Here is a 26,575-nt window from a genome sequence, read left to right as displayed (position 1 = left end):
ATCTTTGCTCCAATGACAATGTCACTGGATTCTTCCACAGCCTGGATTTGCCTCCCTGAGGTGGGAACAGTGTCACGGTGTGCCTCATGACTGACAGGCAGCTTGTATGTGCCTGCTGTGGGATGCAGGGAACTCCATGTCACTTCACTGCTCTCTGGGCTTGGTCCCACAGGTCCTGGACTCTGACCCTGTAGACCAGACCCAGGAGGTGGAAGAAGATCTGGGCTTGCTCTATGACAGCCTGGAAGAGTGCAACAACAGTGACAGTGGCCCAGAGATGGAGGACAATGAGAGTGTACACAGCACACCCAAGCCCACCCTGAGGTAAGGGTTGCAGGGAGTCCTTGGCCAACAGCACAGCCTATGGGACTTGGAGAAATGCTCTCCAACACCTTTCTGTTGCTTGGGCTAATGCAGGCATTGTCTTGTCTCCACTCCCATTGCCATCTGCTATTGGCACCACTGGCTCCTCACTTAAAACTGGCCATTAGATCTGACTTCCATCACATTTAGTCTCATTTTTCTGCCAGCCCAGCATCTGACATTGATCTGCTGGTAGAGCCCTATTTGATCTAAGCCCCACCTGCTCCCAGCTTTCCTATCTTTCTGCCAACACGCCTGGCGTTCTCTGGGCTCTCCACACTGAAGCATGCCTGTCTTTTGAGCCCTTTGTGACTGCTTGGACCAGTCCTTGTGAGATGTGCATGCTGTGTTCCTACCCTGTGTGGAGATGTGACTAGCAATCAGCAGTGCTGTTCCTCACGCCATTCCCCAGGCACTGGTGACTTGCTCTGCCAAGAACTGCTGACTTAGCACAGGGCTCTCCAGTGGATCGTGCAGGGAAACCAGGCTTTGCTCCCATGTGATCTGTGCTCACCTGGCCTCTCTGCTCATGGCTCTTGTGCTTTTGTGCTGTCTTTTTGTGAAAAGGTTGTCTTCTGTTGTCTTTCTACTTGACTGCGTCATAGTGCACAGGGTTTCTTATAGTCAAGCCAAGCTTACTTGGCATTATTGTTTCTATAGTTTTATATATAGAATCATAGGATCATCGAACAGCCTGGGTTGGAAGGGACCTGAAAGATCATCTAGTGCCGACCCCCCTGCCATGTAAAATAAAATATATTTATAAAAATTTTATTTGGTTGGTATCCCCACTGAGGGTACTTAGCATGAGTAGCAGGCATGGTTTGCTACAGGCAAACTGAAATTAAATCTGCTGGATTCTGGAACCCATAGGCCACTTGGGAAAAATCAGGAATATGATAGAAGTGTTTTCCACAAATCCACAAGTTATTGTGAAGGTGACAGCAGGCACATGGGCAAGCTGCTTTAGTGATCTGCTTGGACTCCAAAAGGAGTTTCACATGGTCTCTCATCAAAGGAGACAAAGGTGCTGTGGGAGAAAAAGGAAGGTCTTTCTGTGGTCAGATAGTGGTTTATGTATATAGACTATGTGAAAATGTAAGAAAAGTCTATTGAGAATATTTAAATGTAAAGACAGACCTCCACCCTGGTTCTGCAAGTGCCTACATGCAAACATCTGATCACTGGAACAGCATTCCAGAGTGAATGCTTGTTTGTGCTGGTGCCCACCATTACAGTCTTCCTGGAGTGTTTGGTGCTATTCCTGGAAGGACAACCTATTGGGCTCTGAGCTGTTCTTCATCCTGTTCAGAAAGTGTCCCTGGCTTGGTTTGGTCTCTCAATGCCTTGGTTTGGTGCCTCAGTTTCTGGCAGTGCTGAATGTGCATCCCTTGAATTCACAAAGAAATACTTCACAAAATTCTGGGAAAAAGGAGATGTGGAAGCTGCCTGCCAAGGTGTTTCATGTAGACTTTGTCATTCCCAAGAGCTATGTAGCCTTCTCAGGGGGTAAATTACAGCCTAGCCTGTAAATTTGAGGTGATCCTCACTTGGATTTCTTGTCATAGACAGCCTTGCTGGACACTGTAAACACCTCTGTGAAGCAAGGGCACTAATGGTGTGCAGTCCTTAATGGTGGGAAGTGGCTGGTGCCCTGGGTTGGGCCAGTGGTGCTGAGAGCTGATCCTTTTGATCAGCCAGGGAGGCCACGCAGCAGCAGTTTGCTCCTGCACTAGGGCAAAACTGGAGCTGGAACTGAGGCTGTTAGGCAGGACCTCAAGTCAGACCTGTTGATTGAAGGTCAAAGGTAAATGAGCAAATGTCTTCATAGGTGAATGGGAAAATGGATGGGACAAGGGGGGCTAAATTGATTTAGAACAAAAGGAGGCTGTGCAGAAGGACTTGGCTTCACCTAAATCTCAGAGTGCTGAGATGTGGGCTCAGTCATGCCTGTAGGAGGAGAGCCTTTAAACTGCAGAAGAGGAAATTGCAGAACACCTCTGTGCTTAATGTGATGTCCTTGAGGGATGAAAGCTTCTGAATTGCAAGTGAGAGAGGGCACAAACAAACACAGCTTTCATGGGGAAGGAGGAAACAGCCTGATTTAAATGGAGTGTTGAAAGCCAGAGGAAGTATAATATAATCTAGACATATCCAGTGTCTAAGAAAAAGGAGGGAATGAAGATACCACTTTTTTGATGCTAGTGGCATGATGGGTATGTCACATTCTGGTGGGATTACTTGGAAAAATATAGAGAAGTATGGAAGAGATGCTGATTGAGGGGTGATCTATTAGAAAACCTACATGATTTTCTATTTTGACTCTTAAGTTACTAATGTAGTCTGTATGGATTGAATTTCTGGCTGGGAAAAGGCAAGTATAGAGTAATGACTCTACAGAGTGCTGACAATGCCTGAGATTTTGTAGCAGAGAATGAAAGGGAAGAGAGAGAAGAAAGATGTTGGTAAAAGGAGATGTAATTTATACCAGTGTGGCCTGGAGAAAATGTCCCACCAGGGCACTATTGTGACTCTAAACCTGAAGCAACTGGTCACAGAACCAGTGAGGGGAAAATCAAGCCATGACTTTTCCCAAACAGTGTATAAACACTGCTGCTGAAGAGCTGCTCTGTGTGGGAACCATCATTTATTTACAGAGGTGGAATGTCCTTTCAGGAGCAGTAAAACCTGACAAACACTGTTGTGCCTGGCAGTACAGTGTGCTGTATACAAATGAGGAAGCACGCTAAAAGGAAATAAAAGGAGCGGACAGGATGTTCTGAGAAGATATCCTGCAGGAAACTGCAGGTATCCTGATGTGAAAAGTAGAAAACAATGGAAAGACACTCTGATAAGAGTTCTTCTGATAACAGAACTTCTCTATATCTTATGCCTCAGTGGCCATCCCTGCAAGCTCATAGCCATATCTGCACACTAGGCACATCAGGAGAAACAGTTCCTGGGAGTTACTGAGTGCATACACAAAGCTTAGAGGGAATCTAGCTCAGATCTCCTGCAGCAAAGTGACACATTGCAGGTGGATTCTGGTTGCTGTAAAGGTCCTGGGAAAACTGGCAAGTGAGATCCAGTGATAGACTCCAGTTGTTTCTTAAAGACTAGTCTTTGAGCAGCCCACAGGCTGTAAAAGGCGTCCTTGGCAAAGAAACAATGTGTGGAAAAAGGGTAATCAAAGGTGGAAGCTCACACTGTAGTGGCAGAGACTGTCCTGGATTCCCCAAGAGAGTTCCTGTGTGAACTATGGTGACTTGAAAACAGGACCTTAGCTGCATAGCTGCACTATGCAATTCCACCAAAACGTCAGCTCAGAGACCAAAAATGTGGCAAATTTAAGTACTGTGCTACCTGAGGTGTGGTTCTGTGTGCCATACTGAGATCTTCAGAGACTTGGGAAAGGGGAAAGCAGAAAGGGAAGGTGAATGCTGCAGTTGGAAGTATGCAGCAGCAGCAGGCAGAGGCAAGGAGCAATCCCTGGAAAAGGGGAAGCAGAAGGGAAGGCAGCAGAAGGGAAGGCAGCAGAAGTCTGTGGAAGCTATGATGGTGCAGAGGAAGCAGAGAGGTTTAGTGGCACACTGAAATTGTGGTGTTGACAGAAACTGTATACCAGTGAGATGGGGCAGAGTGGCAGCTCCTCAACTGCACTGCAGGGGTAGGGGATCACCATGGCAGAAAGCCCCAGGAGACCCTACCTCCAGCTCCCCGAGGTCACAGGGGGCACTGCTGACAGGTCTGCTCCTCAGCTGTGCATCACCCAGACACTTGGCTGGCTGGCTCTGTGTCCCACTGAGGACCTCTCCACAGAGCTCTGTGCTTGGGACAGGCCGGTGGGGGTGTGCTGGGATCATGGTGACTTTGTTCCTCTCTTATTCCTGCCTTTTTCTCTCCCGTCTGTCTGTCTGTCCGTCCGTTCGTCTGTCTGTTTCTCTGCAGGCGTTTCTTTGAGGGAGTCTCTCATTCTGGTTCCCAGACTGAGATCGGCAGTCTGCACAGCCAGAAAGGGCAGGATCAAGAGTCGGGCAGCCCTGTGAGTTACACCTCCACCACCACCTCTTGCCCCTTTCCCTCCCCAGCCAGCCCAGCACCCCTACAGTGCCCGCGCTCTGAGACCACAGCTCCTGGCAGCGCCTGCCTGGGGCTGCTCCTTTCCTTCTTTCCTCCTCTTTTTCCCAGCACAGGCAGACAGGTAGCGATGGGGGACATCCTCTGGGGCCGGTCCCAGAGATGCCCGACTCCCCTGTGGGAGCTTGTGTTCCGTGAGGCCAGGCATGGGTCACTGGCAGCTGCCCTGCACAGAGTGCTCCATCCTGCTCTGACCCCACTCCCTGTCCCCCAGGGCGAGGCAGACAAGAGGAAGCCAGGAGCACAGCGACCACAGGAAGACCAAGGAACAGAGGTCCCTGCAGTGGTGAGTCCAGGCTATGGGATGTGGAGCTCTTTCAAACCCCAGCTTGCTTTCTGGAGTACTAGGGATGCCCACTACGTTGGGAATAGGGCTGGGAAGACAAGTAGATTGTGCTGGAGAGCAGCAAGAGTTGAAGGAGTGTTAGGGTCTGCAGGACATGCAGCCCAGCCCTCCCAAGACCCTGCAGCCTTTCCGCTCCAGAAGGGCCACCTGGCCTCTCTTGACGATGGGCATCCATGGGTGCAGGGCTGCTCCCTGTTGGAGCTAGGATAGCAGTGTGTGTGAAGTGATTCTGTGTGGCCCTCAGGAGCTGGTGGCAGAGGAGTCGTGTTCCCGGCTGGCCCCCGCAGAGGCTGCCATGAGAGAGGGCAGCATGGACAGACTGGCCCAGCTGGGCCCTGGGACCAAAGCCGATCTCCCTAGTGCCGTATCCCCCAGGTAAGGCAGGTCTGTGCCTTCTCCCAGGGCTGAGAGAGCTCACACTGGCTCCCTGAACTGAGTAGAGGTTGGTGGAGATGAGATTTCCTCAACAGTTTTGCTCTCCTGCTTCTCCTTCACAGCAAGGCAGAGAGCAAGCAGTTGTGGCGTCCCCGCAGCACCTCCGTGAAGGACCGGCAGAGCTCAAAGGTACAAGGTGGCCGTGCCAGCAGCCTGGACAGTGAGAGCTCTCCAGACTCATGGCATAACACCCAGGTGAGCCCACTTGGAGGCTTCTCATTCAAGAGCTCTGCCAGATCTTCAGCCATGGGCAGTGTCCAGGGTGGCTGACTGGGGTTAACTCTGTGGTGATGCTGTCACAGGTGCCTCGAAAGTCTGTTTACGATCAGCTGAACCAGATCCTGATCTCAGACGAGCAGCTCCCCGAGAGCATAGTGCTGGTGAATGTCGCTGAGTGGCAGGGGCAGGTGAGTAGGTGTGATGGGAGCTGGATGCATGCGGGCAGCTGTAAGTAGGGTGGATTCTCCCAGTCATAGCAGGGCATCCTAGAGAAACCGGCACCAGCTGTGCCCTCCTCTCCCCCAGTGTGGCCCTTCCTTCAGGGAGACAATGCATTTACAGGGTGCTGAGTCACATACACATGAGTCAGATGTCTCCACTCCATCACACATCATCACAGGATCCTCAAAACATGATGTCCTGATCAGTCCCAGAAATGCTGGCTAGCAGACTGTGCCTTAGGCCCTCACTGCTTGGTCCTGGCTCCCAGGAAATCCATGGGACAGAGCTTTGTTGGATTCCCTGTCAAAGAGCTCCCTTCCTCTGTGGGCATCAGGCCCTGGGAAGCAGCAGAGGTATTTCCCACTGAGAGATGGAAGAGTGTCACCTGCCACTTCCAGGGAGCATTAACTACATCATCAGAGTAGGGTGGGGTGTGAGGACAGGCCCAGCCCCTGACAAACACTTGCCTCCCCCATACCTAGATCTCTAAAGTCAGAGGTGAGCAAGTAAATGTACATATGTGCAAACATGCAGTTAGATAAAACACCTGTGAGACCCCTTCAGGATTCTGCAGCTACATCTGGCATCCAGAAAGGGTGCTGGAAATTTTTGAGGCAGAAGAAAGGGTTTAGTGAGAGGCGGTGAAGTCTTGACTCAGGCCATGCATTCTTGGCTTGTTCCACTTGTCCTGGATAGGGAAAAAAGGGTCAGTGCCCATTCCCAGAACCAGTCCCCTTGTCCATCTTGACTGCCTATTTTGCCACTGTTGAACTGCATGCAGACACATGAAGAGACAGAAGGATTTTGGAGTGCCACAGTGGGAGAGAACAAGAAGAGGGAATGAGCAGAGGCAGAGGGAGCCTAGAGTAGGGCCCTGCTGTGGGATGGCAGAACGTAAATCAGAGGGTCCCTGGACCAAACTGCTTATTTCAAGGAAAACAGCCTGGTTCTTGGGACAGTTTTGCCCTTGCCATGGCAAGGGTGGTGACTGCTGTGCTCAAAGGTGAGAGCAGGGTTGCTGGCTGGCCCCTAGAGCAGAGCTGGGAGGAGTGGGGATCCTCAGGATGCAGCTGTGAGTCACTGATGGTTTCAGCCTCCCTGCATGGCACGGGTGGGGACAGGTGTCCCAGCTGTAACCTGGGGGGCGCGGGACTCGGGGCAGGCATGGGCTAATGCTGGCCAGCACAGCCATGCTTCCAGGGTGCCTTAACCTGAGCTCTCTGCATTGGCAGTACGTGAGTGAGCAGCTCCAGGCGCACAAGCAGTTGGTTGTATCCACCTGCTCCGTGGCGGACATCCAGGCAGCCTTCAACACCACTGTCTCCCGCATCCAGCGATAGTGAGTGCAGCTTGGGATCAGCCTGGTGGCACTGTATGGGTTCAGAGAAGAGCTGGGTATGGCCCTGGATCCCCAGGGCTCATTAGGACCCTTTGGGGTTGTGGATAGTACTATAAAAACAGGTGTACACCCTGGGGGGAGTGGGGGGTCCCACTACTGCTTTTGCCCATGGCAGTGCTCACCAAGCTGGATATTCTCAACAATGGGTATTTGTCAGCTGGCCTGGCAGATTGTGTCCCCTGGCCCACCTGCTGAGCCACTGCACATCCCTCAGGGTCTCCTTTTCCTCTCCCTTTGGCAGCTGTAACTGTAACTCCCATATGCCTCCCCCGGTGAAGGTGGTGGTGGCAGGAGACCAGAGCTACCTGAGTGTCGTCCTCCGTTTCTTTGTGGAGCAGCTGGCCAGCAAGACACCCGACTGGCTCAACTACCTTCGCTTCCTGCTTGTACCACTGGGTGAGAGCCATGAGGAGCCCAACCCTAGGGCTGTCCTCTCCCACCTCCCCAGACTCCCCTGCCTGAAGCCAACACTGCCTTTCTCCCCTGCAGGCTCTCACCCTCTGGCCAAGTACCTGGCCTCGGTGGATAACAAATACAGCACTCTCTTCCTGGACACAGCGTGGCGGGAGCTGTTCAGCAGGGCTGAGCCTCCCACCGCAGGTGAGGAGCAGGGCAGGCCGGCATCAGCAGTACCCTGAGGGGGAGCCCAGCTGCCATCGAGGTCTTCATGGCTCTTTGTGCCCGCAGACACTGTGGACATAGCAGGCCGTGTTGCGCAGTTCATCGCTGGAGCCAGCCTCTCTCACCAGCTCCCCATCTCTGAGGCCATGCTGACCTACAAGCAGAAGAGGTGAGTGTGGCCCCAGGGTGCCTGTCCTCCCTCATGTGGCCCCGGTCTGGGATGTGCCCAGGACAGGAATGAGGGACACGGGACAAGTGAGTGAGGCCCTGCATTCCACTGATGAGCAGCATGGCACTGAGGGGAGCTGGGGTCTCACAGTGAGAGGCCCACAGCACCATTCCCTGCCACCTCCTGGTGTGCTTGGCCCCTCCAGTAGCTGTGACTGTGATAGCCCTAGTGGTGGGGACCAGCTGCCAGGGCTGGAATGGGCTGGGTGGGGCTGCAAGCTGGTACTGTGCTGTCCGGGGGTTGATGCTCATGTTCCAGCTGCACTCTCACCTCTCCCTTCTCTTGGTTTCTGGCACCCAAGGAAGAGAAGTCTCTATTTTGATTTTTATATCAGGTATTGGCTTGTGCTTGCTGTGCCGCTGCCTGGCCCCTCCCCGCCTTTCCCCATGTGCGTCCATCCCTCTTGCTGTGCAGAGGAGCCGTGACCCCACAGAGGGGCAGGGCTGCCCTCCCGCATGCAAGCCCTTTCCCAGCACTGGAGGGGACAACTCCTTGCCTCCTTGTGTAGTGTGCCCTGTGCTGCCATGTTGGGGACAGGGGGTCTCATGGGAGGGAGGGCAGAGGAGATGGTCCTAGTGGATGTGAGCCACCATTGACGCCTGCAAGTGCAGGGCTGCCTGGGCACAAGGTTAGTAGTCACACAGCAATCTGTGCCCAGCACACCCAGACCCTGACCAGACTCTCTTCCTTCTGCAGCCCCGACGAGGACTCCTGCCAGAAGTTTGTCCCCTTTGTGGGGGTGAGTGAGTTGAGGCGCCAGCAGGGGCTGAGGGGAGAGGTGCAGTGCACAGTCCTGCTGATGCTGGGTATCCTCTGGTTTCTCCTTGCAGGTGGTGAAGGTGGGCCTGGTGGAGCAGTCTTTCAGTGCCTCCGGTGAGTCCCTGGGAATGCCCATCTCTCTTCTCCACAGGTGGGAGGCTCTTGTTGGTGTCCCCCAAATCCTCAAACCCACACTTTTCCTTCCCAGTGGACTCGGATGATGCCACAGTCTGCACCCCTTCCCTGCTGAGCTCAGCACCAGCCTCCAGTGCAGCTGTTCCCTATGGCAAGGAGACCGTGAGCACCCCACCACCCTCTCCATCCGTCAGCAGCGGCCTCTCCGGTGCTGGGTAAGGAAACAAGGCCCCCTCAGCCTGAGGCAGTGGGGGGAGAGGAGCAGAGGCAGCACCTGTGTGCTGCATGTGCTGCCCGTGTTGCCCAGGTCTCCGAGCCCTGGTGTGGAGGTGATGGGCCTGCAGGTGGACTACTGGACAACACAAGGGCTGGACAGGAAGAAGGAGGGTGACAAGCGGGAGACGGGTATCAAGAACACACTCAAGAGCAATTTCCGCTCACTCCAGGTCAGCCGCATCCCCAGCACAGGGGAACTGGTGCCCCCCAGCACCATGGCCATGACCGTAGTCACCAAGGAGAAAAACAAGAAAGGTAACCAAGCCCACTCTGGGGTGCTCTCTGCCTGTGGAGCCACAGTCCTTTGCAGAAAGGGTGGGGGGAGCCTGCAGGAAGGCAAGGCTGAGATGTGGCCCAGCAGTCCATCAGTGCACTGGGGCAGGGGCTCTCACTTAGGGCCGGGTGGGGACATCCTAACATTGGTCCTGTCTGGCCTTGGTCCCCAGTGATGTTCCTGAGCAAGAAACCAAAAGAAAAAGACTTGGAACCCAAAAGCCAAGTCATTGAAGGGATCACACGCCTCATCTGCACAGCCAAGCACCAGAACACCATGTTACGAGGTGAGGGCAGGTACCAGCCCCTTGGGGCTGTAGTGGGGCAGACCAGACAGCACAGGCTGGCTGTGACAGGGCTGTGCCTCACTGCACCCTCTCCTCTCAGTCTCCATAGATGGGGTGGAGTGGAACGATGTGAAGTTTTTCCAGCTGGCAGCACAGTGGCCAACACACGTCAAGTACCTCCCTGTGGGCATCTTCGGCTACTCGAAGAGTGTGTGAGACATTGGGGCATCCCTGGAATGGAGCTGCAGTGGGTTGCAGGAGACAGGGAGATGGACACGCTCTTGTCCCCATCTTCTGTAGACCAGTCCCTGCCTGCTCAGTTTGGGGGGATACTATACCTGCACCCTGTAGGCCAAGACCCGTGAAGGTGAGGCCAGTGAGACCGGGTCCATGCACCCTCCAACACCAGCCAGGACACCATGCCATCTGCCTCCCATGTCCCCCAACAACAGCCTGGGACAAGGGTTGGCACCAGCCAGCAGGGCCCCAGGATGGGCTCTGGGCCCCACTCCCCACAGATGCACCTGCCAGGCCAGCCCTGTAGCCAGCCAGGGTCTCAGCTGGGCTGGACCCAGGCAGGTTCCCCAGTGCTGCAGCCAGCCAGACTGCTCTGTGCAGGGCCAGGTGCTGAGCAGGGCCCACCACCCCTGTACCACCCTTGCCAGCCCCACTGCCAGCCTTGCACTGCTGTGCTGGCCCTGCCCTCTGCAGCACAGCCTCAGCAGCTTTTCCAGTCCCCCTGCAGCCCTGCTGCTGAGGCTGTCCTCTTCATCTCCCCATCCCTTCCCAACCAGCCCTACCCCATGGTGCTGCCAGCTGGAGGTGTGGGATGAGGGCACCTGAGTTTTTTTTTTTTACAAGATTCTATTTTTTTTAAATTTATTGTATGGTTACTTTTCGGGATTAATTTTAATAAATTAATGCTGTTACCATTATGGCAGGGTATGTGTGTGTGTATGCCCTCATGTCTGAGGGCATGATTCAGCGCAGCTGGGAGAGAATAAATTGTGGCAGGGTGCAGCTACTACCACCACTCCAGCAAGCACAACTGTCAGGGCTGCTTGAGCACACAGGGGTATGGCCTGGCCACACTCCCAGCCATGGACCAGCTGAGCTCCCCAACAGACTACACGGTGGGACTGGGTGGAGCTTGGCTCATTTATTTAAATAAAACTCACACGTGTTTAGGAAGAGATAGACTAGATTCAACCTGAGTTCTCCCAGCCAGGTCCTCATCTACCTGAATGTGGAAAAAGTCTGTCTCCTTTCAGCAGAGGCCAGGCTTGCTGCTGTCTTGATCTCTACAGTCTGGAAGGCAACCTGTGACTGGACCTGAGAAGTAGGGAGTGCTGTGGATTCAGCAGAGATGTATTCCAAGACATGAGGCCTCCCCTCCTGGCGCCGGAGATAGCCCTTGTTCAGCAGGTGCAGGATGCAGGACAGCACGTCCACACTGTGGCAGCAGAAGCTCAGGAACTGCACCCCTGGCCCCAACTCGCCCTTCTGACAGGCATCGATCACCTACGGCAGCAAGGGAGCCCCACTGCAGTGGCTGCAGCCCCCACGCAGCCCCTGTGCCCCTCTGCCCGCGCCACCCCCGTACCCTGAACACCAGGTTGTCGACGTGCAGCTGCTTCTCCACCTTGAGGATGCGGGTGATGAGGCAGCACAGGACGTTCCTCTTCCTTTCCAGGGCGCTCACCTCGGCCCTCTCTGTCCGCAGGTACCTCTGCTGGGGCAGCAGCCTCAGCTGGCGGCCGGAGCTCTGGGCCAGGGCTGCCTGGTTCAGCCGCAGTGCACCTGGAGCCAGCCCCCAACCCAGGCTCAGCCAAGCCTCGAGCTGGGCCCTGAAGGAGCCCCAGGACACACGTGTGGCTGAGGGACCCAAGCTGGGCCTGCAGCTGCCTGCACCACGGGCCACCCCAGCCCTGTCCCCAGCATGTGGCCCTAAGCCATAGCCACGCACACGGCCCCTGGCCCCGGCCCAAGCCCATACAGAGACCTGAGACCCACCCACCCACGCTGACCCAGGCCCCATGCATGGCCCCGGGCCCCACCCCACACATCACCCCCAGCCCTACACTGGCCTCAGGCCCCACCCTGACACACACCCTGTGCCCCAAGCACCACCACATGGACCCAGCCCCTTCACCAGCCCTACGAGCTCCCACACCCCTAAGCCCAGCACCCCCTCGGGGTTCAGGCCAGCTCCTCCCCCGGGTGCCCCAGCCCCGCACTCACCCCCTGGCGTGCAGCTCCCCACCAGGACGCCCTGGCCGTGGGTCAGCGGTGTCAGTGCTTGGTGCACCAGGTCAGCAGGGAGCCCTGTAGCCTGCAGCAGGGCCTCCACAGCCACCTCCTGCAGCACGGGGTGGGAGGGCAGTGGCAAAGATTCACTGGCCACAGGCCCTGCCTAAGAATGGGGTCCCGTGCCCCAAAGACCACTGGAGACCCCACCAGAAGGAAAGGGAGGACACGGCCCTGCCATGCTCCAGCCTCCACTGCCTCCTTGGCCCCGCCGTGGCTCCAGCCCCTACCTGGGCGCTGTTGAAGCAGAGCAGGATGTACATCTGCAGCGTGGACACGTGCAGAACGCAGTCTCCAAACTGCAGCTCGGCGTGGCCCAGCCACGTCCACTGCAGCCGACGGGGCTTCGTGCACTCCCAGCCCAGCTGGCTCTGGCCTGCCAGGGACAGTGTCAGTGCCAGGGACGGGGACCAACCCTGCCAGGCACTCCCAGCCCACCACCACTTGTGGCTGAGCTGCCCTGGAGGGTCTGGGCACACCCCCGGCCACAGCACTCACTCTGCCGGCAGAAGTCAGCAAACTCATCCAGTGGGGAGCTCAGCACCGCCGGGAAGAACCTGCCCGGGTTATCCATGTAACACAGCGGGGAAACAGGCCAGCAGCGCGGGGACAGGGCCAGCACCTTCACCTCTGGCACGTCTGCCACTGCGGCTGCTCCCAGCACCTGGGCACAGGGGCACGAGGGCAGCTCAAGTCAGGCTCCAGGATCCCCGTGAGGAAAGCCGGCGGCCTCCGGCCTCCCCACGCCCCCATCCCTCTCACCTCCTCCAGGCCCGCGTCCAGCTCCAGCAGCCGCTTATCCTGCTCCTGCAGCTGGAAGAGGCAGAACTGCCGCTGGAGCTCCTCCGACTCGGCCAAGTTGCTCAGCATATCTTGGGGAAAGCGGCTGGGGAAGCACAGCCCGATCTGCTCCACGATGCCTCCTTCCAGCCAAGATGGCCCTTGTGTCAGGAGCCGGTCCCCCAGGTAGTGCCTGCCATGGCCACCAGCTTCAGTCAGGGCTGGGCCCGAACCCTGTGGCCATCAGCCACCCACCAGGAGACAGCCACAGGTCCGAGCCCGGCCTCATTCCACGCCACGTGGGCCTGGCAGCACACACGTGTCCCCTCCCTGTCCCCAGCAGGGAATGTGATTCCACACACTGGCAGCACCCACAGGCCCTCCGCACTCCATGATTCCGTAAAAGCAAAGCGGGAGCACCGCTGCCACAGCAGGCCAAGCTCCCCCGGCACACCAGGCCACGCTGCAGCAGGCCCCTGGTTCTGGAGACACAGCAGCCTCACCTGTAGAAGTGTTCAAAGGTATGGGCAAACTCCAGGCCACTGAAGACGACAAAGGGCTCCAAGAACTGCTGCAGCCGCTCCAGAGGCCCCGTGCTGCCCGCAGCCCTGCGGAGCTCCTGGATCTGCACGTCAAGGTAGCGGGCAAACTGCTCGCTCACCTGCAAGGGACGGGGCTGGCTGCAGACAGGACTCACCAGGTGCCCACAGGGCTGGGATGGGGGAACGTCCCTGCAGGGAGCAGCCGGGAAACTCTGGCACTCCCAGGCAGGGACCGAGGGTGCCCAGGCACCAGGCCAAGGCCGGAGTGTGCCAGGGCTGGGCCCATGCTGGGATGAACAGCACGCACCTGAGCTGGGCACCATCCGGGGTGCCAGGGCAGGGCTCTGTGTCCTGTTCAGGGGGAACAGGACACCACCCACCCAGAGCTTGCCCCAGTGCCGTGGGCCAGGGCAGCTCCCCAGCCCGTGCCCAGGGTCAGCCCGTGCACCGGGGCCGCGCTCCCTCGACTCACGTGCAGGGCAGTCAGGAAGGAGAGCTGCAGCAAAGCCCCCGCAAAGCCCCGGCCCAGGGCCAGCACAAAGGCGGCCTGCTGCCCAAAGAGCTCCTCCGTGGCCCCGCGCAGGCGCTGGTACAGCCGGCAGTAGCGCTCCGCGAGGTCGGGCGCCTGCCCCGCTGCCTCCAGGAACCGCTGCACCTGTGGGAGCAGCGCGAGGGCTGAGCCCGCAGCAGGACGTGCCCCTTGGAACATCCCCAGCCCTGCCCTGCCAACACCACCTGCCTGGCTCCCTGGGACTCGGGGCCCTGGTGCTCTTGCTGGGCTGCCAAGGTGGGAGCGCAGCTCTGAGGGCCGGCCAGGGGCTGTGGGGGCACTACGGACACACCGCAGCAGCCCAGCAAGAAATAACAGCCCGACATTGGACCTGTCTCCTGGCCTGGCTGACACTCGAGCCATGCCAGCGTGACAAGCACGGCAGGGCTGTCCCCACATCGCTCCAGGCTCTGTAGAGGCCAGGTACAGCCCTGTGCCTTCCCCGTGCTCCCAGGGTACTGCCAGACCCCACTCCCTGCTCCAACCAGCCAGGGAAGGTCCCACACCCCTCCCAGTCAGCCCTCCAAGCTCTACCTGCTGCTGCACCACACCACGCCAGCACTGCAAGATTCCCCACAGGCCTCTCGACTTCTCCACCACCGCCTTTGCAGTCCGGGCCGGCACCTCCTTGTTCTTCCCTTCCTTCCCACCTGCCAAGGGTCAACCTCAGGCTCAGTGTGGCTCCATGGGCAGGCCCCGCACACTGACCCGCCACAGCAGGGCTGAGGGGACGCTGGAGAGGCACGGCCACTGCTGCGGCACGACCACAAGCATGAGCATGACCTGAGCATGACCCAGCTCGGGAGCCTCTGTGCCATAGGATGCTCCCCAGAGGAGCCCCATGGCCACAGCCTGGCACTCTGGAGCAGTGCCCGCCCAGCCCCACGGCAGAGCAGCCCCTGGCTCACCAGCTGCTCTGGTCTCCTCTGGCTCGGGGCCGCCGGGGTCCACGTGCACCAGGAGCTGGGTCAGGCGCCGCACGCAGGAAGCGAAGGCAGCCCCGTGTCCCGTGGCACGGCGGGGCAGCTCCACGCTCTCCAGGTACTCACTCAGCAGCCAGGCCAGGGGACTGACACCGTCAGCGTCTGCGAGGCCAACCAGACTCAGAGCCAGGTGCCTCTGCCCGGGGCACGGCACAGGAGGGTCCCGGAGAGCGCAGGGTACCTGGGCTGGTGATGCTCTGCACCAAGGGGTTCACCAGTGCCTCCCAGAACGTCCTGCCCAGTGCCCGGGCTGCTTCGTCGTCGGGAAGGAAGCGGTTGGCAAAGCTCTGCTCGTGCTGCAGCGCCCGGTTCAGTCTGCAACAGCAACCGGGCAGCACACGGTGCCAAGGGCTGGAGAACTCCCATGGGAAAGCAGAACACAGTGGTGGCTCCCTGCTCTGCCCTTTGCCAAGGCACGATGGCTCGCTGGCCCCACTAGCCCCCAGCAGCCAGGGAGGGCCTCTCTGGGGCCTGCCCCCAATGGCCCTTGGGGCCCTCGCAACTCCTGCCAAATGGGGGCTGTGCAGTGCCTGTGGCCATGAGATCCTGCTGTGCCTGGCCAACCTCTGTCACATGTGCCAGCCCTGGGAGAACTGGCATCCTGCTCTGGGGGGTTAGCCCCGCTTAAACCCAGATGACCCCAAGGTGGCCCTGGCCAGGAAGGACCTCTGGTGGCCAGGAAGGAGCAAGGGCCCCTCTCATCCAGGTGGCACAGCCAGCTGCTCCTTTCCCAGCCCTGCAATCCCCTCACAGGCTGCCAGCCATGTCCCCCCCGGGACACCAGGGATGCGATGGCACAGCCAGGACACGACTCACCTGCCAAAGAGCTGCAGCAGCTGCCCCCGGTCTCGGCAGATCTCCTGGCTCCAGGCATGAGCCCGAGCAGTGCAGGAGAGGAACGTCCGCCGGCACAGCTGCTCCTTGAAGATGGGCCAGAAGGCGGGCTTGGGACCCAGCACCTCGATGCCACGCACACGTGTGTCGATGCCACCCTACAGGACAGCAGGACCCTCAGTTCCTGGGGCACGGCCCCAGCACCACACACTGCCCGCTCCCGGGCCCAGCCCCGGCTCCCCTACCTGCTGGCACCGCTTCACCCGGATCTGGACGACGGGCCAGAAGCGGGTCATGTTCTCCAGCAGGATCACTCTGCTGTCCGAGGGCAGGATGGTCACCTGCAGGGAGGCACTGAGCCCTCAGCGTGACAGGCAGCCCAAAGAGGCTCCCACAGTGCAGCTCCTGCCATTCCCACCTCCCCGAGGGCACCTCCAAGGGCCTCACACCGCAGCCAGACCTCCACGGGGCACAGCAAGGACCAGCCCGCCACTCCCACGGGGACTCACCGCATTGAGCTCCGTCCTGATGGTGGCAGGGCTGTCCCCGCCCAGCACCACGACCCTGGATGGCATATAGCTGGAGTCCTCGCTGGCCACCAGCATGCTCAGCTCCCTGCAGCACAGCAAACACGGGGCTGCCCAGCCATCCCCGCCTCCCTGCCCGAACCCTGACAGCACCACGCCCTGCCGGTCACATCCCGCTGCCCCCAGGACGGGGCCACTGTGGCAAGGCTGGCACAGATCCCCAAAGCCCTCTCCTCCACACACAGCCCTGCCGGCCCAGCCCCACCTGATCACCACTCCACACTGCATGTGCACAGTGATGAAGTGGGAGCCGGTGCTGCCGTTCGACTCCCAGTAGGTCCTGGGGTTCCTGTCCATGAGCTTGCTGGCCTGGTGCGAGTTGGAAGAGACCTGCACCTTCTCCCAACACTTGTCCTCCTTCACCTCCATGCTGGAGCCTGCGGACAGAGCACAAGGAGCTTCCGGCCACCAAGCCTGGGCTCAACTCCCCCTGCCTCCACTCACCTTGGCATAGGTTGTGCAGGAAGACATCAAAGAAGGGGATGCTGATGGGCTGGTGGCTCCGGCGGTGCTCCTCAATCTGTCCCAGCACCAGCTGTGGGATGGGGCAAGGCTCTTACCAGGGCCCCCAGGTCCTCCTCCCCTCAGCCCCCGCAGGGCTGTGCCAGGCAGAGAGCACAAGGCTGTCCCTCAGCAGCAGGGACAGACTGATGCCCCCAGACCCAAATCCCCAGGCAGCTGTGCCTCCCCAGGCCCACCTGGATGCAGCCAGCCAAGATGCTGCTCGTCAGCTTCTCGTAGAGGCCGGCGTACTTCTCACACTCCGTCACCAGGTCGAGCACGGCCGGCGCCAACGACGGGACCGTGCTGTGCTTTTCCAGGGCTTTGGACAGAGCCTCGTGGGTGCCCACGTGGCACATCACCACCACACAGTCCTTGCTGGCACTGCCCAGGCGGTGCAAGAAGCCAACGACCTCCTGCAGCACCTACTGAGATGCAGCCATGAGCAGACGGGGCACTGCTGGCAACTGCCCGGGGCCCCCCAGCAGCCGGAGCTTCACCTCCATTCCCCTCATCCCAACCCCACCAGCACCCACCAGAGCCTGGCCAGGCACAGCCAGGCTGGGCACGTGGCCACCAGGACAGGGACATGGCCAGGACAGCCGCTCCCCACCTCTCCCAGCACCTCGGACACGAGGCCAGGCTGCCACCAGCGGGGCCCTGCTTGCCCAGCCTGGCTGAGGCACAGCCAGCACAGCCACCCTGCCTGCCGGGAGTCCCGGGGCCCCCTCACCTCCCAGCTGCTGCTGTGGGTGATCAGGAAGGACACGCAGGGCTCCACACACTCGTGCCAGGGCAGCACATCCTCCTGGTAACCGTCCAGAAACTTGTTCAGGATCCTGGGTGATGGAAGGGCCTGCTCAGGCCGGGGCACAGGGACAGCAGTGCTACAGGCAGCCCTGCTTCCCTGTCCCACCTGGAAGGCACCTCTCAGGGACCGGGAACCAAGGCTCCCCTGGCACCTTGCACACTCCACCAGCACCCAGGCATGTCCTCTGCTGCCCCTGCATGTCCCCACCAGCACCCAGGCACAGCTGCTGTGGCCCCACGTGGCCCTGTGCCCCAGGACACACCAATCAGCACCTGCCTACGTGCTGGGGTGAGCCTGCCCCCAGTGAAGAACACCTCCACCAGGACCCACAAACATGCCCTGGCTCTCCCCAACATGACCACCAGCACTCACACACCTGCTCAGGGGGTCCCAGACTCCCTCCCAGCCGCCCTGCACCCACCTGAGGATGCTCAGGCTCACGGCCTTCTCTGTCCCCAGCAGCTCCAAGCTGCGCAGCAACAGCCTGAAGCAGCTGTGGTCCTGCAGCAGCTGGGCCACCTGGCCACAGGGAACAGGGCCTTCGCTGCAGAGCTGCCGCTCCAGGGCCACCACCACCTCCTTGGACAAGACGCCATCGTCCAGGCCACCCAGCAGCATCTGCACGCCCTTCGGGTCCAACAGGACCTCTCTGCCTGCCACGACAAGGACACGTGAGCCCAGCCCAGGCACTCGCTCGAGCGGCAGCAGCCCCTCAGGGTGCTCTGCCCTGTCGGGCCAGGCAGCCCTGCCCGTGGCACCCGCGGGCCCTGGCACGGGCAGGGGGGGCAGCACGGTACCTGCTGCCTCCGGGCCCAGGGGCAGCCCGTGCTCTGCCAGGCGATTGATGGCGCTGAGGGCCAGCACTGCCTGGGGACAGCCGCTGCTCTGCCCGGCCCTCCAGCAGCTCTGCAGCACCACCAGGAGATCGCAGCTCGCCAGCTGCTCCGCCAGGCCCCGGTGCCCATCCATCAGCATGTTCACCACCAGCAGGCCGTTCTGCACCCCTGAGGAGCCCCTGCAGGGACACAGCCGTGCCACTCTCCTTCCCCAGGCACAGACAAGCCACCTGCCCGCTCTGCCTGTCCTTCCCCCCAGCCTCAGCCACTCTCCACACTCTGCCCCTACCCTGGGACCCTCTGCATGGTGCTCAGGGCAGCAGGGATGCTACTCAGCAGGCTGGCAGAGCCCTTGCTGGAGGCAGAGCCAATGCTGGCAAAGATCTCCCGCATCATCTGTGCATCGCCGTGGTTCCAGGGCAGGCACTTCCCACCGGCACCTCCCGGCTCAGCGTCCGCAGCTCCCACCAGCACCTTCAGGGCCTGTGAGGACGAGAGCAGCGCACAGGGCAGCGGCCCCTCCACCACGCCCGGGGCAGCCCGCGCGCCCCTGCCCGCCCCCGGCATCCCCCGGGCACTCACCGCCAGCCCGGCCTGCTGCACCAGGGCGGAGCAGCCGTGCTGCTGCATGCAGGCCAGCACGGCCCGCACGCCGCCCTCCGTGGCAAAGGGCACGCGCCACTCGTACCGGGCCAGCAGCACGGCCAGCAGCCGCAGCGTCACCGCCACCAGCGCCTTCTCCGCCACCTCCGTGCTCAGCAGCTCCACTGACACCTGCACCAGCTTCTCCCTGCATGCGACAGGACACCTCAGGCAGAGCCTCCTTGGGCCCTGCCAGCCACCTCCTTCCTGCCCACGCTGCAGCTGGGACAGCCCTGCCAATGAGCCTGCCTGGGACAAAGGAACACAAAATCCACCTTTCCTCTTGCACATACCATCCTTCACGCTCTTCCAGCTCAGCACGGTCCCCCACCCTGCCCACAGGGCCCTCCCCAGGCAGCAGGAGGAGTGTGCAGCACCCCAGCACTCACCCAGCGCTCCCGCTGCCCAGCCCGCCCTGGGCTGTGCCGACTTGCTGCTCCAACTTGGGCTCCTCCTCCAGCATCTTCAGGATGTGCTTGAGCCCAGCTAAGCGCAGCCCCACCGCTGAGCTGCTGCTCTGGATCACGTCCACCACAGCTGCAACCTTGGCCAGCGAGCTGCTCTCACTCAGCCCCTTGGAGCTGCCCAGCGCTGGCCGGAGGGACGGAGGCGTCAGGGCAGCGGTGACGCCTCCAGCAGCTCCCAGGGTGCCACACACCCACACACCCAGCACCCACAGGCACCCCCACTTCAGGCAGCCCTGGCTGCGTGGCCCCCACGCCCTGCCCAGAGCCTTCCCCTGTGGAGGCAGCAGTGCTGCTGCCAGCACTGCACCTCTGCCCCAGCATGTGGCAGGATATTACCTTGGCTCTGCTCCTCCGTCACCTCTGGCAAGAACAGCCCTTCCCTCTCCAAGAGCTCGCTGAACAGCTGGGAATCTGACTTCACTTTCACTGCCACTTCACTGAGGCCTTGGGGCGGCCCTGGGGCTTCAGAAAAGTCTCCCTCCGCTGCCTTGGCCATCGTGCCTTCAGAACCGGTGCTCCTGTCACCCTCTGAGGACTCTGTGCTGCTCCCTCCACCATCCTGCTCTGCCCCTCTCCCGAGGAAGTGTCTGGCGTAGACACGGGAGCCGCGCAGGTCACGCAGAGAGCTGCCCTGGCACCGCTTCTCCAGGACCTGCAGCACCTTCTGGGCCAGCTCTGCAGGTACCGACAGCTGCATCAGGGCTTCTTCATCCACCTGCGACAGCCACACCCACGGGGGCAAGTTAATCTCGGGCTCGCCACGCACCCCAGGCCCCTTGTGGCGGCCACTGGCACAACGGACAGAAAGGCTGCACCGCCAGAGGTGCCCAGGGCCACTCCCCACTGCCACCCTCCCCTGCCTGTCCCTAGCCCCACTCTCACCAGCCCACACCTCCCCACCCGTGCTCACCACCCAACTGCAACTGGCAGAATGACCCCACGGCCTTGCCTCGCCTGCCCAAACCCTGCTGGACAGTCACTCTTCCAGTCAGGGGACACTGCCTTTCCTCTCATCTCCACTCACTGCTCTGCTGGGCCAAGCTCTCCAAGCTTTCGCTGTCCCCACTCACCCTCCCATTTCTGCCCCATTCAGGCTGTCCCTGCACAGCTCACACTTGCCATCTCCTCTGGGCCTGCTCCCTTCCCTAATGTTCCCTTTGCTCCTCCCTCCCATTTCCCTGCTGCAGGCACTGGCCCCTACCTGCTCTCCCTGGTGCTGCTGGATCAGACAGGTGATCTCTTTCTGCTCCTGTGCTTCCAGCTTCCTCACAAAGAAGAGCAGCTCCCACCATTCGGCACGGCTCAGTGTGTCTGCAGCCTTGGGCAGCCGCTGCCCCAGGTAAGGCAGGGAGTAAAGCCCCCCCAAGGGCTTGCACACGAATGGCTGTGGAACTGCAGGGGAGCAGAGCAAGGAAGGGCACTGTCAACTCTGCCATCTCCCCCCTCCTCTGCTGCACACTCCTCATTCCCCAAGGAAAGAACTCATGCTGGGCAGAAGTCCCCAGCTTGTTGGGAGAAAGGAAGGTGACAGGAGGGCAGTGGGAGAGTTGGAACATGCTAGAAGGAGACCAATGGGCTGCTCACCTGCTCTCAGTCTGTGGTTTCGTGTCAAGGTGTTCACCTTGTCCTGGCCCTCAAGCTCCTTTTGTTCTGAAGGGCCAATGATCTCGACCATGTGCCAGTGAACCCAGTACGTACAGCCCAGAGCTTGCCAGTACACCTGAAGGAGAGCCCAGAACACACCAGCTGGTAGAAGACAAGTCCAACCCCACTGTCCCCATGTAAGGCTGCACAGGAGAGCAGACATGCCCCTTGGCAGCGCCTGCTCCCCCAGCAGTGATACCTGCACCGGGGGCATGCCGTCATTGCTGCGGCGGAAGTTGCCCTCATCGCCGGCGCTGACCTGCTCGTAGTCCTCGAGCATGCGCACCCTCATGCCGCTCACCAGCGTGGCCTGCACGTACTCCACATAGCTGCTGCGGCTCGGGAAGGCCGAGCGTGTCTTGAAGGTCATGGGCTCCTTCGCTGGGGTTGTGCGGGCTGCTTCGGCAGCAGCGCTGGCCAGGGTCTTGTGCTGGAAGATGGAGCGGGCAGGGCGAGGCTGCAGGTCCTGTTGGGGGAGCGGCTCTGCCTTGTGCCTGTGGCTCCAGCCCATCACGTGCACCAGCTCCGAGATGAGGTTTGCCATGGCCATGCTGAACTCAAACTCCTGCTTCACACGGCTCCTCTCCTCAGGGACAGGGCTGGGCACAGCACAGCCCTGCTGCTCCTCTCCCTGCTCCACGCCACTGCTCAGCTTGTCCAGGAGAGAAGTCACACACAGGTAGTGCTTCACCAGCACAAACAGCTGCTTCCCAGGGATCTGCAACAAGCACAGCTCTCACACTCAGCCTGCAGATCACCTCTAGCCCCCAGCTCTCTCTGAGCCACCAGCTCATTCCCAGTCAGGCTCCCGTGAGAGCTCCAGACCAGCCGGCAGCAGCAGAGACCTCTCAGCCCACCCTCCCCTCCCTGCTTGCAGACCAGGCTCTCCAGGTGCCTCTGCACCACCCCCAGCCTCTCACCAAGCCCAGGTCCTGCGCCAGCTTTCCCACAGCCAGTCCTGCTCACCTGCCCACCTTCAACTCCCCTCTTGTCCCAGCAAGCTGCCAGCCCTGACCCCACTCCCACCCCTCCTGGCCCCTCGTGCCCCGCAGGCCCAGGGCTGGTGGCCGGTCTGTCACTACCTGCGGGAGGTGAATCCCCTCGAAGGACATGCAGTGCTCTGCAGAGGACGTGATTTCAGCAAACAGCTCCAGCAAGGTGCAGCGACTGTCAAAGTCCATGTGCTGCTCAATGCCATCCCTCTGGCTCAGGGACAGCAGCACATGGGCCCAGATTCCTGCAACAACAACAAAAACTCTTCAGGCCCCAGAAAGACAACCCTCACCCCACCCTCCCTGAGAGAGACAGAGCTGCAGGGAAGGAACAGCTTTGCTGCTCAGTGTCACCTGATCCACGTTCTGTCCCTTCCTCTGGAGTGGCAACATTTTGCTCCATGGTGTACTTTTTCTACTCCTAAAGCTGTGAGATTCTCACAAAGCAACAACCCCAAATAACTGATTCTGGAACAGGGTCCCAGGGAAGAAAAGAAGTCAGGTTTTAACCTGAATCAGCCCCTCATCTGCCCTACTGCAGAGCTGCATGAACTCAGGCACTAGGACAGGGAAAGCCACATCTCTTGTGGGATACACCACAACCAGCAACCTTCCAGGTGCACCCAAGTCTCATCAGGCACTTCCAAGCCAAGGCAGCTCCTCTTAAATGAGAGAACTGGGTGAGGACCAGCCTCTACCCACCAGGGTCGTGTCAAGCCCTTTGGCACTGGTCTTCATTGCAAGGGTACATGGAAGGAGATTTTCTGCTCCTCTAAGTGTATCCAGTCAAGGACCTTTTCGCTGCAAAAAGTCAAGGTAAGAAGGAAGCCATAAACAAGAACATGAAGAATCACAAACCTGACTGACAAATGCTAATGGATGCAGTGAGGAGAAACAAATCTGGTCAGTCATAACAATTAGTAAGGACATCTGGACAACAATTAGTAAGGACATCTGGCATGTGAGAATGATTATTTTTCAGTAAGATTATCTGATTAATTGGAATTGGCAAGGAACACAAAAGAGGGTGCAGAGAAAGGGCCATAAAAGGTGCCAGTCATGTTTAAACCACAGCTGGTCAGTGTGTTTGTCTGACAGCCCTGTACCTGACTGACACAGTTTGTCCTACTTTCTTATTGAATCTTTACTAAGTCTCTCTCTACCCCGTGTGTGTGCTGCAAAGACCGAGTGCCAGCTGCTTGTGAGACCTGCATGAGTGGCTTTGGTACCACGAACTGGAGCCTCACTGGGGGTGTGGGAGCCCTGTGGAGTCACTCAGTGGAGTGAGTGACAGGTGGAGGTGCCATCACTCTCTGGATCAAAACATGGATTTGAGCTTGGAGTGCCAGTTAGCAGGAAGACTGCGGTACAGCTGACCCAGATCAAATTACTCAGTTCTGATCAGGTGTGTAAGAGTCCCTGGCCTGACATGCCAGCTACTGAGGCAAGTGCAAAGGTCTCTCCAGTGCTAGTGCCTGGAGTTGGTGGGATCCTCGGTCATCAGCCACTGCGGATAGAACAGTCTGTGTTCTGAAGAACAGCTGCTGGAAGGGAGGCAAGTGAGGAGTTCAGCACCAGCAGCTGAAGCAGGACTGCAGTGCCTGGGGCCAGTGGGAAAGGGTGACTGTCTGCATCTTTCCCAACCCTGCTGTGCATGTAACTCATTAGCAAAACTTCATGCTGGAATAGCAAGGAGGAGGTCCTGGGTCCAGACCAAGGTATGAGGTGGGTGGTGCTGGAAGTTCCAAGGGATGTGTGAATGTGGACTGTGGAACAGAAGTGCTGCAGGTTTACTAGCAAGCATCAGGCTTTAACAAACCAATGAGCAGGGGGATCCCTGAGACTGGTAGAAGGGCTTGGATCCAGACACATGTTTAGGAGAGAGTGGGCATGCTGGTACCCAAGGGATCCATGAACGTGTGTGTACTTGTGAACCTGGAAAATGCAGTGCGTGCTGGCTGGAGTGACCTTCTGTCTCTGCTGGACGAAGAGCAGGAGGGGACACAGCTGGCTGTGCTTGTGTTTATGTGAGTGCTGCAAGTGTGTGCTGTCAGAGTCCTGCCTGTGTCTGTGCTCCAGGATGGGCAATCAGCTTTGCTACTGGTTGAACCTGCAAATGGGAAACTGGCAGCTGCATCTCTCAGCTTGAGAAAGTACAGATTCCCCAGGCTGGGCTCCAGCAGTGGAGCAGGAGAGGTGCTGGGGCTGCTAGAGGAGCCTTTACATTCCTTCACACTCCAAAGAGTTAATCAGCATCCCAGCTCAGAAACCTGGCAGGGGAAAGAGTTTCTAACTCCAAGAGCAGTCCAGACAACTGCAACCATGGAAGTCTGGAAGATCCAGACTGATTCTTCCCCTTTTGCCAAGAAGCCCTGAGATATGCTGCTTCCCAGGCATCTTACCCCTCCCAAAGGCCTGGCACTCCTCAGCTGCCCAGCAACCCCTCCTCAGCGGCACTGAGCAGGAGCAGCCCCCACCTGCATCATGTGCACCCAGAGCGCGCAGCATCTCGCCGGCGCTGCGGCGGATCTGCTTCTCCCTGTGGCACAGCATCGTCGTCAGCAGGTCCAGGGCTCCCGCTTCTCTGAAGGCGCCCGCCAGGGAGCCGATGCTGGCGTAGGCCCCCAGCACGTGCACCGTGCTCAGGATGGAGCACTGGGGCGCCCCAGCCTCGGCCACCTGGCGCCCGGCTCGCTGCACCAGGCTCCTGACATCAGCCTTCATCTCCAGCAGCGAGGCTTCGTCCAGCGAGGCGTCCGCGGCCAACGGACCGGGCGCCTTCTCCTCTTTCAGCCGCGGCCCTTCCGGCCTCCTCTGGCCCAGCAGCGCCGGGCAGCTGGCACAGACCTCTTCTGCAGACATCCACATGGAGATGTTCTCTGCCTTGGTCTCTCCAGAGGAGGCACTGCTGCCGCCCGCTGCTCTCTCTTCCAAGCTAACAACGCTCCACCGGACCAGGTATTCCGGCCGGTCGTCGTGGCCTCGCCGCTGCCGGAGCAGCTTCTCTGGGTGGGCCTGCAGTTTGGGCCCCAGCTGCACAAGCAGGGTGCCATTGTGCTTCTCATTCACCATGGCAGCAGATGTGTCTGCAGAGACAGAGGGGAAGCAGGAGCTGGGGAGAGGTGGCTGAGGCATGCTTTGGCTAGAGAGCCATGTTCCTGTGTGTCACAGTGCTGGTGATATGGCAATGCAGCCATTAAAATGTGCTTTTATACCGGCTGTACTCAAGGACAGTGCTGTACAACCCTAACACAGCAAGTATGAGATATGGCTCATTTTCTCCTTGGAAAGCCGCATATATGTAGTTACAAGATAACAGGGCAAACCACAGTGATTTCTGGACTGTCAAACAGACTGTGGGCACGGCAGGAATACGGACAGCAGTGCCCAGGAAGGACAGCTTTCCCCAGGAAGCTCAGCTACAACATCTGGCTGCGTGCTGATGGAGCGAGCTACCCGAACCACGCAGAGCCCACATGCTGGATCAGCAAGTCTGCGCTGGAGGGCTCCGCTGCACATCACCCAGCCGGGACCGGGACACGGTGAGGGACAGGCCTGTGCCCGGAGCACACATGCGAAAGGCAGGCGGCACGGCACTGCCATCCCCGTGGAGAGGGTTCGTGCGGGCCGGCCGCGCCAGCGGTAGCATCAAAGCTCCTTCCAGGCGCGGGCAAAGCGAGAGCTCGCCGGGCACCGAGCACGGGACCCGGCCCGGTTCGGCTGCCGCACCCCTTTGCCCGGCCGGCCGGAGGCCGCGACCGAGGCCTCCCCTAAACGGCCCGGGCCCGTCCCGGGTCGGCTCCGCTCGCGGCGCTCTCCGGCCGTGCCCAGCCCGCCGCCCTCCCTCCGCCGCGGGGCCGCGCCGGGGCCGCCGCGTTACCTCCGGCACCGCTCCCGCGCCGCTCCGGCCGCGGGCGCCTGCGCAGACCCCGCCCGACGGCGGCCGTGAGGGCTGGGCCTGGGCGGGCGGCAGCGGAGAGCCCGGACGGGCGCTGCGGGACCGGGGGCAGCGCTGGGGACTGAATGAGGCACAGGGAGCACAGCGCGGCACTTGGGGCCCAGAGGGACGGGGCAGGGTGGGACAGGGAAGGCGGCGAGGGAAGGACGCAGCAGCGGCCGGCGGTAGAAGTGGGGCCAAGGAACAGTGAGGCTCTACCGGGGCTGGGAGGAGCTGATGTCCGTGATTCGCAGCTCTTCCCGTCCGCTTGCCTTCACTCCTCCACAAGCTGAGGGTGAGAGAAGAGCTCGGGTGTCCTACAGCTAGGTTTGACACGACTGTGCCAACTGACCGCACCGGGTCACCCACCAACCTCAAACTCAAGCCAAGGCAATCCAGAGCCCCACACTCATCTCTCCCACCAATCCCACTTCAGCCAGGGACTGAACACAGCAGAACTT

At 59.7% G+C, this 26,575-nt stretch overlaps 2 protein-coding genes across 7 annotated transcripts in view; one reads left to right on the top strand and one right to left on the bottom strand.

Annotated features, from left to right (window-relative positions):
* Positions 1 to 10,636, top strand: part of LOC137471556 (phosphofurin acidic cluster sorting protein 2-like) — a 54,489-nt gene extending 43,853 nt beyond the window's left edge. For 3 of the 4 annotated variants that reach the window (XM_068185982.1, XM_068185985.1, XM_068185984.1), the window contains exons 9-26: positions 173 to 324; positions 4,312 to 4,405; positions 4,715 to 4,786; positions 5,091 to 5,221; positions 5,344 to 5,476; positions 5,584 to 5,688; positions 6,955 to 7,061; positions 7,363 to 7,517; positions 7,611 to 7,721; positions 7,809 to 7,911; positions 8,273 to 8,305; positions 8,668 to 8,710; positions 8,802 to 8,844; positions 8,939 to 9,080; positions 9,173 to 9,396; positions 9,588 to 9,701; positions 9,802 to 9,913; positions 10,002 to 10,636. In XM_068185982.1, coding sequence (XP_068042083.1) covers positions 173 to 324; positions 4,312 to 4,405; positions 4,715 to 4,786; positions 5,091 to 5,221; positions 5,344 to 5,476; positions 5,584 to 5,688; positions 6,955 to 7,061; positions 7,363 to 7,517; positions 7,611 to 7,721; positions 7,809 to 7,911; positions 8,273 to 8,305; positions 8,668 to 8,710; positions 8,802 to 8,844; positions 8,939 to 9,080; positions 9,173 to 9,396; positions 9,588 to 9,701; positions 9,802 to 9,913; positions 10,002 to 10,245 — 2,118 coding nt within the window. In that variant the 3' untranslated portion in view covers positions 10,246 to 10,636. The remainder of the gene's footprint in view (positions 1 to 172; positions 325 to 4,311; positions 4,406 to 4,714; positions 4,787 to 5,090; positions 5,222 to 5,343; positions 5,477 to 5,583; positions 5,689 to 6,954; positions 7,062 to 7,362; positions 7,518 to 7,610; positions 7,722 to 7,808; positions 7,912 to 8,272; positions 8,306 to 8,667; positions 8,711 to 8,801; positions 8,845 to 8,938; positions 9,081 to 9,172; positions 9,397 to 9,587; positions 9,702 to 9,801; positions 9,914 to 10,001) is intronic. The other variant, XM_068185983.1, reaches the window with a different exon arrangement.
* Positions 10,637 to 10,845: 209 nt separating this feature from the next.
* LOC137471554 (cullin-9-like) lies at positions 10,846 to 26,150 on the bottom strand. 3 transcript variants are annotated; one of them, XM_068185977.1, is made up of 30 exons: positions 26,058 to 26,150; positions 24,655 to 25,263; positions 22,268 to 22,422; positions 21,385 to 21,903; positions 21,126 to 21,261; positions 20,743 to 20,933; positions 19,878 to 20,256; positions 19,464 to 19,665; positions 19,015 to 19,222; positions 18,722 to 18,915; positions 18,394 to 18,611; positions 18,018 to 18,249; positions 17,519 to 17,624; positions 16,983 to 17,210; positions 16,729 to 16,819; positions 16,490 to 16,661; positions 16,207 to 16,312; positions 15,943 to 16,038; positions 15,680 to 15,855; positions 15,045 to 15,178; positions 14,789 to 14,965; positions 14,415 to 14,530; positions 13,803 to 13,985; positions 13,292 to 13,449; positions 12,771 to 12,981; positions 12,507 to 12,672; positions 12,239 to 12,384; positions 11,943 to 12,060; positions 11,305 to 11,501; positions 10,846 to 11,222 (listed from the first exon to the last, which is right to left on the bottom strand). In XM_068185977.1, the coding sequence occupies exons 2-30, from the start codon at positions 25,247 to 25,249 to the stop codon at positions 10,938 to 10,940; spliced, it is 5,895 nt and encodes a 1,964-aa protein (XP_068042078.1). In that variant the 5' UTR covers positions 25,250 to 25,263; positions 26,058 to 26,150; the 3' UTR covers positions 10,846 to 10,937. The 3 variants fall into 3 exon arrangements, with proteins under 3 accessions (XP_068042078.1, XP_068042079.1, XP_068042077.1); XM_068185978.1 differs by lacking the exon at positions 26,058 to 26,150 and having other exon boundaries at positions 11,305 to 11,430; positions 24,655 to 25,636; XM_068185976.1 differs by lacking the exon at positions 26,058 to 26,150 and having other exon boundaries at positions 24,655 to 25,635.
* Positions 26,151 to 26,575: the final 425 nt, after the last annotated feature.

The sequence above is a fragment of the Anomalospiza imberbis genome, chromosome 3 (assembly GCF_031753505.1).
Source record: "Anomalospiza imberbis isolate Cuckoo-Finch-1a 21T00152 chromosome 3, ASM3175350v1, whole genome shotgun sequence".
NCBI lineage: Eukaryota > Metazoa > Chordata > Aves > Passeriformes > Viduidae > Anomalospiza > Anomalospiza imberbis.
This window is presented reverse-complemented; position numbering and strand designations above follow the sequence as displayed.